The sequence below is a fragment of the Phytophthora sojae genome, assembly GCF_000149755.1.
Source record: "Phytophthora sojae unplaced genomic scaffold PHYSOscaffold_5, whole genome shotgun sequence".
Lineage (NCBI taxonomy): Eukaryota > Oomycota > Peronosporomycetes > Peronosporales > Peronosporaceae > Phytophthora > Phytophthora sojae.
Window position 1 is genome coordinate 519,483 of NW_009258119.1, and position 13,035 is coordinate 532,517.

The following is a 13,035-nucleotide window of genomic DNA, read 5'->3' on the forward strand; positions in this document are numbered from 1 at the left end:
TCTTTGACACACGCCACTAAGTGCAGTATCGCAGCCGAATAAGCTCAATGGTCCCAGCGTGAGCTGTTACGTCTCCACTGCAATGCAAGGGTGGACCATGAAGATTTATCTGCAGGAGGCTAATTGAAGCCAAGCAGCCAGTCGCCACATGCGACGAAGCACAAGCTGTTGCCGGAAATACACAAACATGGGACTGATTTCTGAAGTTGTCCAGGATCGCAATGCTGCAATGCGATCTATCGAGGTAGTGCCAATAGGTAGACGCGTGTAGTCACGCTGTGTGGCTGGAGATTGGCGTGGTTGGTAGTGAAACGACTCGACTGGAGTAATCGACAGTGGCAAAGGTGCCGGAAGCTCTGAATTCAGGGTGGTATCAGCTCGATAATTGCATGAACAGTCCAGCGCAAGAACTTTCCAGAAGAGAGAACCTCGATTTCCTTAAGCTCGGAGCCGGCAGCGCAATGCATTGAGCAGCTCACCATGGTACAGGCCCACCGGTTCCGCAGCGACAGCTACGACAGACTGCGTGTAGCGTAGCTAATGGTGTCTTCTTGCAAAGAGTCGAGAATCTGATGTGGCAACCGTCGACAATGAATGCATCACCACCATTTATTCCGACCCTGCCAGCCTGTCCTGCTGCCCCAGCAGATAGTGTGTTTATCGTTACAGCCTGGAGCACTTGGCTGACTTTGAAACGACACGGATTGCGCTATGCCACATCAGGCCGAAACACCTCGCAGTATCCTCGTTGAAACCGTTCGTCGCTCTCTCGGTATTCGTCGGCCAGGACGCAGGATCCTTCCTCACTTTTGAATCCAACACCAACCGCAACAACAGCGACAACTTCAGAGCTTTCAGCTACTTCGACAACAGCATGCATTCGAACACCCGATTCCGACTGGTTTTACTGGCAAGCGCGGCAGCCTTCAGCACTGCGAGCGCCTACAGTGGATACGGGACAGTCTACGGTCCGATTGAGCCGTCCGGCGGCAACTGCAACCTTCAGTCCTACCCCAAAGAAGCAGTGACCAACTACGCGGCGCTCAACCGAGTGCAATGGGACAGCACCATGAACTGCGGCCGCTGCGCGAAAGTGTGGTGCACCGACGCTCAGTGCGAGAACCCGTCGAGTTCGTCCGAGATCGTGTACATCATTGACCAGTGTCCGGGCTGCGAGGAAGGCGATCTTGATCTCTCGCCGTCGGTGTTCGAGGCCATTACCGGCATGGAATACACGAAGCTCAAGATCGAATGGGACTACGTGACTTGCCCGAGCACCGGGTCAAATCGAATCCAGTACTGCTTGAAGGAGGGCAGCAGTGGACACTGGGCTGCAATCCAGCCAACGCACATGTCTGCAGGCGTCGACTCCGTTCTGATCAACGACAGGCCTACGACAATGGTGGCGTCTTCCTACTACTTCCTTCTGACAACGGAGACTGATCAACTCCCTCTGCCCGATATTTCGAACCTGAAAATCACCATGACAAGCATCGCGGGCGAGGTCATCGAAGACGTCGTGTCCTTTGCAAACGCAAAGTGCGTCGAAGTCGACTCGCAGTTCACTGCCAGCGGAAGCATTCAAACTGAACCGGAAACCACGAGTGTATCTTCGACGAAGAATGCCCCGACCGAAGCATCGACTGATGCCCCAACTGATGCCCCAACTGAAGCACCGACTGAAGCACCAACGACTGCTCCTCCGACAGACGCACCAACCAGTATCCCCCCAACAGAATCTCCGACGAGTGCTGCTCCTACAAAAGCTCCGACACCAGCTCCTCCGACGGAAGTCCCGACGAGTGCTGTTCCGACAGAGCCTCTGGCGACTGTTGCTCCGACTGAAGCTCCAGTTATGTCGAGCTATAATCCCACAGATGCCCAAACGAGTGCTTCTCCAACGAATTCTCCCACGAGTGCGTATCCGACCGAGGTGGCAACGAAAGCACCTTCAAGCGAAGCTCTGGCGAGCGTTATTCCAACAGGAACCCGGGCGAGTGCTGTTCAAGAGAGCACTGCAGCGTCAGAATCCTCGGCAAGTGTCGATCAGGCTGGTGTGGTATCGACGGATGCCTCGACGAGTTCTGCTCAAGCGAGCGCTACAGCGTCATCATCGGCAAGTGTCGATCATGCAGGGGTGGTATCGACGGATTCCCCGGTGGGTGCTGTTCACGTGAGCGCTGCTTCGATGGAAACCCCGACAAGTGCATCCCAAACGAACGTCGCGACAGCGGCACCATCAACGACCGCTGCGAATGCCGCTACAAGTGCTCCATCCGTCGCCCCAACGGACGCTCCAGCGAATGCGGCAGCTTCTTCATCAAGCAGTCATTCGTCCGCCGACAACACCGTGATTGGTGGGCCGACCGAGTCGATCAGCACTCAAGAATCCTCGGGATCAGGACCCACTATCATCATCAGCGTTTTCGCTGTGCTGGGATGCCTCTTCGTCATTGTCGTCTTCGTCATGTACATCGTCATCAAGAAGAAGCAGCAGCTGAACGAGCTGCTGGGGCAAGAGAAAACGTCCGACGTCTCTCGCTACTCGTGCGAGAGCGACTTCCAAACCAACATCCCCATGGACGAGCACCTAGCTTTCCCGTACGCTGCAGCAGCCACCCCTCAGCCCGTCAGCTCCACCAGCATCTAAATGGATCACGAGTACCTCACACAAGTATCGTTAGATATATCTGCCTAGAACGAATAGGTCGCTAACAACAACATAGATATTCCCGCTCTACTTTTGACAACCTGCGCTGCCAAGCCACTGGCTTGAAGCCAGCCACTGCGAGCCTCCACCTCAACAAAATCCGCGCAGATTCTTACAGCTTCAACTTACGCCTGGGGTGACTAGCCATCTTCTTCGAAGCCATCTCAACTTGCGAGCGCTGGCGGCGTGGAAGCTTCGCCGACCCAGCGCGGGCAACGCGTGGTGGTCCACTCGTCGGCAGTGTAGCCATCTTGTGCTGTACGAATCATCTGCCGAGCAGTCAGCGGTGTCCCGTTTTTCGCACTGTCGTCGCGTCGCGTCGCACGCTTGACAAGATAGTGTGCACCACACAAAATAAAAACATCTTGCCGTTTGTATGTTCCATTTGAAGTAGCCGTTAAGTGGCAGCTATTTCTGAAGTTTGTGACGCAACACCGAAATCGCGAGACGTGGCAGATCTTGCCGCCGTTAAATGCGCCGGTCATGAACGCGCGTGAGCCGGTCTGTGTCCTGCGCAGGCGGCGCCGTCGACAGCGATCTCGTCCGAGGCAAGCACGCCAGCTCTGCTGATTGTCGCACATGCCACTTCATCGCTTGCTGCCACTCATCGCGGCCGTCAGCGCTGGCGTCCCACGCTCCCGCCACCCAAGCGGAGACCCTTGCCTGTGGGTGGACTATCAGCGCGTCAAACGGCGGTGTTGCGTGACAGGCAAGTCGCGCCACGAGGCCCACCATAGTCTATGGCATAGACGGAGCCGTTTCCTGCAGCTCCGATCCTCGCCTTCGAGTTGCGTCCCATGCTCGACGCACGCACGCCGCGTGACCGGCCAGAGACCGTGGCCATTGTCGACGGTTTCCAGCGAATGGAAGCCGAGGCGAACGACGCCAGCGAGATAAAAGACGCTGCACTGCAGCCTGCAGCGCATGAATCCTGTGACGGCCGCACAGCTGTTAACAGCTGGAAGTGGTGCTGCTCGCCGCGACCACACGCTTCCCACCTTCGCCGACCGCGCCACGAGCGACTCATTTCACATTCCGCAAGCCGCAAACTCAATCGCTCTTATAGCTCCGCGGAGTTTGACAAGCAACATGGCGCCGACAAACAGATCCTCACTTCAACTTGCGATCCTCCTTGTGATGCACTGCAACTGCATCGCCATGGCCTACGAAGGGTACGGCACGGTGTACACGCTCAACTCGCCGTCCGACGGCAACTGCAACTTCATGAGCTGGCCGGACGCCGCCGTCACCAAGTACGCTGCGCTCAACGCCGAGCAGTGGGAGGAGACCATGAACTGCGGACGCTGCGCTCAAGTCACGTGCACCGACGCGTCGTGCGCCGGCCAGGCGTCCGAGATCGTGTACATCATGGACCAGTGTCCCGGGTGCGCGTACGGCGACCTGGACCTGTCCCCGGACGTGTTCGAGAGCATCACGGGCCAGTCGTACACGAAGCTGAGCATCGAGTGGCAGTTCGTGGACTGTCCGATCTCGAACAACGTGCAGTACTGCCTGAAGACGGGCAGCAGCGAGTTCTGGGTGGCGGTGCAGCCGGCCAACTTCGTGTCGGGCGTGCAGAGTCTGTCGATCAACGGGCAGGAGACGTCGGTGATCGACTCGGCGTACTACTTCCTGATCGACGGCAGCGGCGAGAGCGTGGCGGATCTGAGCTCTGTGAGCATTTCGCTGACGGGGGTGAACGGCGAGGTGCTGGAGGAGACGCTGTCCTTGAGTGCTGACGAGTGCACCGATGGCGCGAAGCAGTTCGCTACCAGTGACAACTCCCAGTCTATCATCATTGCCGGTAGCTCATCGAAGAGCTCGTCCACTCAATCAAGCTCTACTACCGCGCCCTCGTCGGCACCGACCGCCACTCCGACGCCGACACCTACACCGACAAGCACGCCGACGTCTACGGAGGTGTCAAACACAACAGCGACCCCAGTTGTGTCTTCTTCTCAAAGCTCGAGCTCTGTCAGCTCGGATGAGGGCGATGCTGGGTCCATCAAGACTGGCCAGGGCTCCGCTGCATCGAGATCAAGTGCTCTGCAGGAAACAGTCACAGCTGAGCCAAATGCTGTCCAGTCGCCAACCGCTGCATCGACTCCGGGTAGCGTCGTCCAGTCCAATGTGAAGAGCTCTGGAGACTCCAACTCGACGTCGTTGATGGTCGGGATGATCGTGTTGGTGTGTGTGGCTGTGATAATTGCCGTCGGGCTGGCTGTCTACGTGCGTCGCCGCAAGCAGCAGATTGACTCCTACAAGCGTCGCGAGGAGCAAGGCACGGCAATGTGCGACGACGACACGTCGCCTCGCGCATCGGACTTGTCGTCCGCCTACGACATCGTGCACAGCCCCACGGTGCACTTTTCCTCCATGGAGTCGATGGGGAGCAGAGTGTGAATCCAAAATCGGCTCTCGTGAAGAAGTACAAGTAGTGATCAAGTCCAGCGGATAGTTATAAGCTGGGTAGGTTAGTTAGCGTGAAGTAGTGAGAAAAGAGGGCATAGTTTATCGGTATTTAGGCAAAACAACGAAGTATTTCAACCGGAAGTGCTGTAATTACACTGTACATGTACTGTACCTTGCCAAACTCGACAAGAATTGTTGAAGCATGCGATCTTGTGCAGAGACTGTGAAAAGATCTCGTTTGACTCGCCCCCACTATGCCAGCGAACCGACTCGCGCGAAATGAGGTTCGGTGAAGTCTCCGCTAAACCACTCGACAGTGTCGAGTGGTTTAGCGTCGAGTCGACAGCGCCTCGCTTCAGCCAAAAGCTTGGCTTGCTGGGAGCCAAGACAGAGTTGCAGTGGCGTGCGTGCAGTGTTATCACTTGCCGTGCAAGCGTCCCTGCGTCTTTACCCACCAAGACCGCACCGAATGCAACTCGTGACGAAGACGGTTGCCTGAGCTCGACACCTTCCAGGCACGCCAGTCACAAGCTGCTCGGAAAGAGGCTCCGTTGTCGCAGCGCGACCATAGTTTCAAGCCGGAACGCGGCACTGCGGGGCGACAGCGTGCAACAGCAGCCACTCGCGCCCCGAACGAGCTGTCAACGCCTGCCTCATTCGAGCGACGATCTCCGTGACATATCCGAGCAGAGACCGAGCGCGTTTGACGGCGCCGCCATTTCTCCGGACGAACCCATCGCGCGCGGCCACCCGTTCGGCGAGTCCCGCCGGACGCAGTGCCACTCCCAAGTGCGTGGCGCGAACAGAGCCGGTCGCCGATTCTGAAGGAGACCAAGCGGACCGTTCCACCTGCAGCAGGTGGAGTTGTCGCGGGGAAATGGAACGCGACCGGCACGGTCTCGGCAAAGGGAGCCATGATGCATGACGTCTGTGCGACCGCACGCATGCTGGTATGGCCATATCTTTCGCGCCCGCTTTCCACCACGTCAGTGCACCCCTCGGTCTCTTGGCCGACGTCCGAGCTTGATAGATCGGACGCAACCATCTAGTGCGGCACTGCTGGCAGCAAGCCGACAACGCGAGCAACTCAACCACTTTCAATTTCGCTGTAGCACTGAAGCATCCAAAGTGCAGTGAAGTCCTACCCGTAGTCAAAATGCGTTCGCAACGAATTGTCAGTGCCTTACTGCTAGCCGTGCCGGTGACAGCCTCAACCACGTATGAAGGGTACGGCACGGTGTACACGCTCAGCTCGCCGTCCGACGGCAACTGCAACTTCATGAGCTGGCCGGACGTCGCCGTCACCAAGTACGCTGCGCTCAACGCCGAGCAGTGGGAGGAGACCATGAACTGCGGACGCTGCGCTCAAGTCACGTGCACCGACGCGTCGTGCGCCGGCCAGGCGTCCGAGATCGTGTACATCATGGACCAGTGTCCCGGGTGCGCGTACGGCGACCTGGACCTGTCCCCGGACGTGTTCGAGAGCATCACGGGCCAGTCGTACACGAAGCTGAGCATCGAGTGGCAGTTCGTGGACTGTCCGATCTCGAACAACGTGCAGTACTGCCTGAAGACGGGCAGCAGCGAGTTCTGGGTGGCGGTGCAGCCGGCCAACTTCGTGTCGGGCGTGCAGAGTCTGTCGATCAACGGGCAGGAGACGTCGGTGATCGACTCGGCGTACTACTTCCTGATCGACGGCAGCGGCGAGAGCGTGGCGGATCTGAGCTCTGTGAGCATTTCGCTGACGGGGGTGAACGGCGAGGTGCTGGAGGAGACGCTGTCCTTGAGTGCCGACGAGTGCACTAACGGTAATTCACAGTTTTCGTCCAGTGGGGACAGTTCCCAGACGACGACCACTGTACAAACTTCGACATCAACAACGACGACACCGACAACGCCGACATCGACAACTCCAACACCGACAACTCCAACACCGACAACGCCGACTCCGACACCGACGACCCGTGCACCGACAACCGCACCCGTCACGGAAGCACCGACAACTACACCAGTGACACAAGCACCCGTCACGGAAGCCCCGACTACCGCGCCCGTCACAGATGCCCCCACCATGGCTCCAGTGACGGAAGCGCCGACAACAGTTCCAGTGACTACGGCACCAGAAATTGAAGCCCCTACCACTGCTCCTGTCACGGAGGTGCCCACTGCTCAACCTACCCCATCGCCGACCCCGACACCCACGCCGACACCAACACCGACACCGACACCGACTCAAAAGCTTTCGGCAGCTCAATCGCCATCATCCAGCTCGGATGCCGCACCGGCGACCCATTCATCGTCAGTCGACCAAGAGAACGTTGTTCCAGCGACGTCCACCAAGGCTGCGACTGTATCGTCTACCAACTCGACATCATCAAGTGACGTTGAGCAAGAGTCTGCAAGCGCGTCGGTTGACAACGAAGAGCAAAGCGCCACGAAATTGTCGTCGTCCGCAGAGACGTCGACTACAGTGCAGTCGGACGCATCCACGCCGGCGCCCACTTCAACACCGAGCGCCACCGTGGCTTCCGTGCAGGAAGAAGCCTCCAGCAGCGGTGGTCTCCACTCGACGGCCGCCATCGTCGGCCTCATTGCTGCCGTCTGTGTGGCTTTGGGGGCTGCTGTCGGCGTGGCGATGGCCGTCCACAGGAAGCGCAAACTGCTCGAAGCGAGCAAGAACGCGGAGGACCGCGATTCGATGGCGTCGTACGTAAGCGTCCGCACACCAAGGTCGGAGGTCCCTGTGCTGCACTCCGCAGTGTAGAGAGGTGAGCGCTGAGGAGCTCAGTAAAGCCCATGCAAATGTGTTGCAGTAGTGACGTTAGTTATAAACTCTACGTGAAAGAGTGTCTGAAGTGTCTGATAATTCGACCGAAGTCGTTGAGATATACATGTACCACGCAGTAGGCTGGTATCTTTCTCGCCATTGCGTCTACCGTAGCTCATCAGAAATGAGCATGCGTGCTTGCAAGTTGGCGCGTTGAAGCTCAGCTAATCAAGAGGGTGGCGCGCAGGAAGCACGCCATTATTGCCTCGTTGTCTTCGGTAGCGTAGCCTTCGACAAGAGGATCACGCTGCAACGTCCGTTACCCGCGTCAACTCTTGACAAGCTGAAGCTCGCTTGACTTCATCTTATCCGGGTGCGGTGCATCGATAAGAACTGACAGCTTCATCATCTCAGTACTATGAGCACCACATGACCGGCTGCACGTGAAGTTGTGGGCAGCGTGAAGAAGGTCAATCGGAAGAAGCGCTCACAGACCAAGAAGAATCGCGTACAGTAGAAGGCACCCACGCATATGACGGCTGGATTGGCATATGGCTGCATCTGGGCATCTGCCCACTTGCGTGGATGCTGGCCGATAGTCGAGCACTGTGATTTCCATGCTAGACGCCTAAACATCCTTTGAAGAATGCCAGGGTTGAGCACATTCGTCAGCAGGCAGCTGCTGCAATAGAGAGAAGGTGTCCACGCAGCTTCTTGATCGAATTCTTTCAGAGTTCACAACTGAATTTTCCAGCAAACACTCAAGCTACTCAATACCCAACTCAAGGTCTTTTTCGTCTTCACTATGGCCGCCATTGTCCCGATCTCTTGCAACCAGCGTTGGCGCAGTCGCTCTCGCAACGCCAGCACGGACTCGGATTTCCTCGGCATGGTGCCTACCTCTCCTTCGGTCATGGGTGAGCTCACCATTATCCCGGTGGATGAAGCTGCGTACGAAGGCGACGACGAAGACAAGGGCGTCGAGCGAGTCGAGTCGCCGCACAACCTCGTCATGCCCCGCGAGTACGCGGCTCAAGAACCGGCGTGGCCCGTCGTGCCGTCTAACAACGCCAAAGCCATGGAGAGGCGGCGTGCGAGCGGCTTCTAGGCTGGAAGCCGACAGTGACATGATCACTATGAACAGTTTGATGTCGTCTAGGTGTGTACCAGTGTCGTGAACAATGCGTAATGAGACGAGTACAATTCTCGGTTAATATCAGCTTATACCCCCTTGCCTTCAAGTCAGTGCGACGACTCGCGCTGCAGCGACAAGAGCGGTATCGTGTCCGTGTACATCGCGAGTTAGTTATCCGAGTGTAGTCAAGTCAACGTGGACTTATCCTCGGCCGTGCTCAAGCTCGTACCGGTACAGCCAGCATCAAGTGAAAGCGAGTGGCGTGCCGATCCCCCAGTCTTCCGCGGCCGGCAGCCAGGAGCGGAACGACGAGTCTGTCAGTACATGAGGATCGGACGATACCAATCAGGCGGACGAACACCAGGACGAAGGCTCTCGTGGTGCTGGCGGTTGTTGGTGGCGGCTTCGCTCTGAGATGCTGTTGCCCACGCGGTCGTGAGGAAAAACTAGACAGGAAGCGCGACGGCTGCAATGAAGTTTTTGCCGCGTTCAGCTCGCCTGGGCGTATCAACTCGACGATCGCCCAGATCTTAACCTACTAAGTATGTGGTTCCTTTCGATGTTCTGACGGAGTATGTAGCTGCGATCAATTGTTAGCAAGAGTGGGTGCTGATGGAGTTTCGGTACGATGTAAGGAAAATAGGGTAACTTGAAGCGGTTCTTGGTTGAAGGACACCTTGACTTGTCATGTGAGCTCCTGCGAGCCTGCATTGACAAGCGTTCATGTTGCTGCCTCACTTTCAAAGGACGTTGGCGGTTACCAACTAACAGGTACATGTTGAAGTGATCCAACCAATCATAGACACATAAGCATCTATGTTTTGACCGTACGGTTTTGGTTTAGTAAATATGCTACGACAACTTTATCAATTGAAGGTCAAGACCGTACTTACACAGGATCATTTCTATAGTACCTTCTTTTCTACTTGACTTTCCAAGTAGACAACCTCAATAACTTTGATGATCGTATTCGACTTCATTCATTGACTCGGGATGTCGGTGGTTGCAGTGCTGGGTCCTCTTTTGGACCTGCTCCCCCATTGATGAACGTCCGCTGTCGCTATTCCAAGGCAGCGTGAGTGAGTGGAGTGATATGAGAAGTTATTGATTTTTCTATTCTCCCTATTTCTCTTTTTCATTCAATTTTCTTTACCAATCAAACTATAATGCTTCTGCAGTACTACGACGTACTCCTTCAACACATCCGTCCTTTGCACACCGGTATGTGTATGAACAAACCTACTACCTGACACTGAGAGCGCGGAGGTACATGTGGTAATTCACAGCGCTAGTATTTACGCGGAAGTATGGAAACACGACCTGTAAGTGGCTTGTAGAAGTAAAGCGAACTGTGACTTGAGCACCACGAGCAGTTTGATGTTTAGGTGCGTACCAGTGTCGTGAACAATGCGTATTGACAAGGCATCTCCCCCCTGTGCGACATGCTCGTGCAGCCTTCGAACGAGGTGACGCACTGCAGAAGTTTGCGCTGGAGCTGCTCGATCTGCGAGGCTCGAGGGCTAAGTGTAGACGCCTTTGTCGTCTCTGAATCTGCTCTGGTGCTCGTGGCTGCGGCAACGTTGTGTAGATGCAGCAGCTGATGCTCGACGATGCTTGGACTCACCGCAGCCTTCGGCTGCACGTTGAGCTCGTTCAGCGTCCGCCAAATGGCGGAAGACCGTACTTACACAGGATCATTTCTATAGTACCTTCTTTTCTACTTGACTTCCTAAACCTACCCCGAGACGCCGATGCTGTCGTTGAGCGCGTCTCCGTCCACCCGTTCGCGTTGCGCGAGCGCGGAAGATGGAGACGAGTTCTACGACGCGATCGAGTGCCCTCAGTCCCGCGCGCTACAGGTTGGCGGAAAACGCCGCCGCCTCAACGACGTTGGAGACGACTGCGACGTGACCGAGCTTGTCGACACGAACGAGGATTGCCCCCGTGCCCCAGCGCCCAAGCCATCCGCGGCTAGCACCTCCCCAGCCTCAGTTCGGACCGTGTATGTGCACAACGCGCAGCACTTTGAGTGCACGCTGTGCACGTACACCGCTCCAAGCTTCGGCTCGCTGCGCGACACCGTGACTCACGTCACCGCCGTATTGCCTTCTTGGACCGATTCTCGGCCGGATGCACATGCGTCAGGCCGTTCACTACAAGACTGGCGGCCGCCCGCCACTCTCTTGCGTGCCCAACCACTATGGTAACCCTACCGATGCCGACAGCGCCGGCGGTAGAAGCATCAAGCTTCGCCGTCGGTGCTGACGATGCAACCGTCGACGTTGCAGCCCCCACCGCACCCGTTCCGACCCCCCCCCCCCACGAAGAACTAGAAGGACCCCCCATCCCAGCCGTCTGCGAAGTCTACCGCGGTGCAGTCGGGGCCGCCCGCGTAGTCTACAGCAGTACAGTCGGAGCCGTCAGTGGAGAGGCCCTCTTCGCGCTGGGGACGATCGCTCCCGCGAAATTAGGTCACCACCCGAGTGGCGACCCAGATTGCCGACCGCCTCGGGGCAACCCAACCAAGGTGGGATCGGCCATTACCCCGTGAAATAATTGCTCAACAAATTGCTACACGTCTTGGATCATGCCCCCCCCCCCGTCGGCATCGATGCCACCCAACGCGCCGTTAGCAGCTTTCGACCCCGTCGCCAATCCGATTTCGACGCAAAACACCGCTGCTGAGCCGACCCGGGCCAGCCTACACGATGCCACTACCCCACTCGGTGCCCCGTCGACGCAAAGCACCGTATGACCAAGTACTAGTACTGCCAACAGCGGCACCATCGACATGGCTGACAGTGATCCTACCAGCAATACTGACGTCGATATGGACGTCGCTGGCGGCGGCGAGCCTCCAACGATCGAGGCGGCCACAACCGGCGAGTGGTTACTGCAGTTTGATGGTGCATGTCGTAAGAATCCCAACCCTGGGGGTGCTGGCGCGGTGCTCTTCAATCCTGCGGAGGTGATAGTATGGACAGGTTCGCTCTACATGCCTAACGCCGGAGAGACCAACAATACGGCGGAATATACGGCACTTCTGCTTGGGGTCTGCGTAGCTGCCGATCATGGGGTCCGGCGCCTCCGAATAGAGGGCGACAGCACCCTTGTCGTTCAGCAGGTGCGCGGTCGCTACCGAACGAATAATGCGAGGCTGAGTGGGCTGCGTAAGCGGGTTATGACCGAGCTCCGGCGGCTCGAGCACTATTCGCTACATCAGATAGACCGCCAGCGAAATGGACAGGCCGATCGTCTTGCCAATCGCGCTCTTGATCGGCGCAACACGCGCGCTGAGTGTGGTGTTCACCTAACGGCTATTGGCTGCACATCTAGGGATATCGACCCGGCGCGACCTCTGAACGCGATCGCCTCGCAGCCACCCGAAAATCCTGGGTCCCAAGATGTACCCATGTGCGAAGAAACAGTGGCGGCTGAACCCCCTGCTGATGCTGACGATGGTGAGGTCTACGCACCGATGCAGGTCGGCACAGAGGCGGTCCCTAATCGCCGCTCGCGTCTATGACTTCGGGAGCTCAAGGCCGAAGAAGAAGAAGCTGCGTGTGCAGACACGGAGCGGCTGGGTGTGGCGTTAGCAGCGAAGATCACAGATGCAGCAGACTGGAGTACCGCTGAAGGCTACATTTCCGCGCTTCCATATCTAATCTACGAGAAATTGCAGCCGTACACGGCCGCTGCATCGTTAGCGGCGGCGGCGACGCCACACGACCGGCCGCGCCCGGCCGAGCAATGCGCTCCAATTGGTGCATCGTCGCGGCTTCGTGCCGGCCGCAGGCGACGACGACGGCACAAGAAGCAACGACCCCGCGCAACTCGAACTTCAACAGGAAGAAGCGAATCGATGAGGCATTAGACAACCTCTATGCGATGGAACGCAATAATACGAGTACTCGCCAATATATACGCAAGGCGCGGCGCCGGGTTGGTCGTATTCGCCGATCTCAAGAAAAGCAACGTCTGCGCCATCGTTTTAATACTGCCGAAAAAGAC

The 13,035-nt window shown here is 57.2% G+C and overlaps 4 protein-coding genes across 4 annotated transcripts; all 4 read left to right on the forward strand.

Moving 5' to 3' along the window:
* Positions 1-874: 874 nt before the first annotated feature.
* On the forward strand, positions 875-2,650 carry PHYSODRAFT_252991 (hypothetical protein; the record flags this gene model as incomplete). The annotated part of the gene is made up of 1 exon (XM_009530004.1): positions 875-2,650. One exon carries the CDS (start codon positions 875-877, stop codon positions 2,648-2,650), a length of 1,776 nt encoding a protein of 591 aa, XP_009528299.1.
* Positions 2,651-3,868: 1,218 nt separating this feature from the next.
* Positions 3,869-5,113, forward strand: PHYSODRAFT_510216 (hypothetical protein; the record flags this gene model as incomplete). The annotated part of the gene is made up of 1 exon (XM_009530005.1): positions 3,869-5,113. One exon carries the CDS (start codon positions 3,869-3,871, stop codon positions 5,111-5,113), a length of 1,245 nt encoding a protein of 414 aa, XP_009528300.1.
* Positions 5,114-6,401: 1,288 nt separating this feature from the next.
* PHYSODRAFT_507213 (hypothetical protein) lies at positions 6,402-7,886 on the forward strand (the record flags this gene model as incomplete). The annotated part of the gene is made up of 3 exons (XM_009530006.1): positions 6,402-6,960; positions 7,135-7,223; positions 7,581-7,886. 3 exons carry the CDS (start codon positions 6,402-6,404, stop codon positions 7,884-7,886), a joined length of 954 nt encoding a protein of 317 aa, XP_009528301.1.
* Positions 7,887-8,694: 808 nt separating this feature from the next.
* Positions 8,695-8,997, forward strand: PHYSODRAFT_252911 (hypothetical protein; the record flags this gene model as incomplete). Its single annotated transcript, XM_009530007.1, has 1 exon — positions 8,695-8,997. One exon carries the CDS (start codon positions 8,695-8,697, stop codon positions 8,995-8,997), a length of 303 nt encoding a protein of 100 aa, XP_009528302.1.
* Between the last annotated feature and the right edge of the window lie 4,038 nt (positions 8,998-13,035).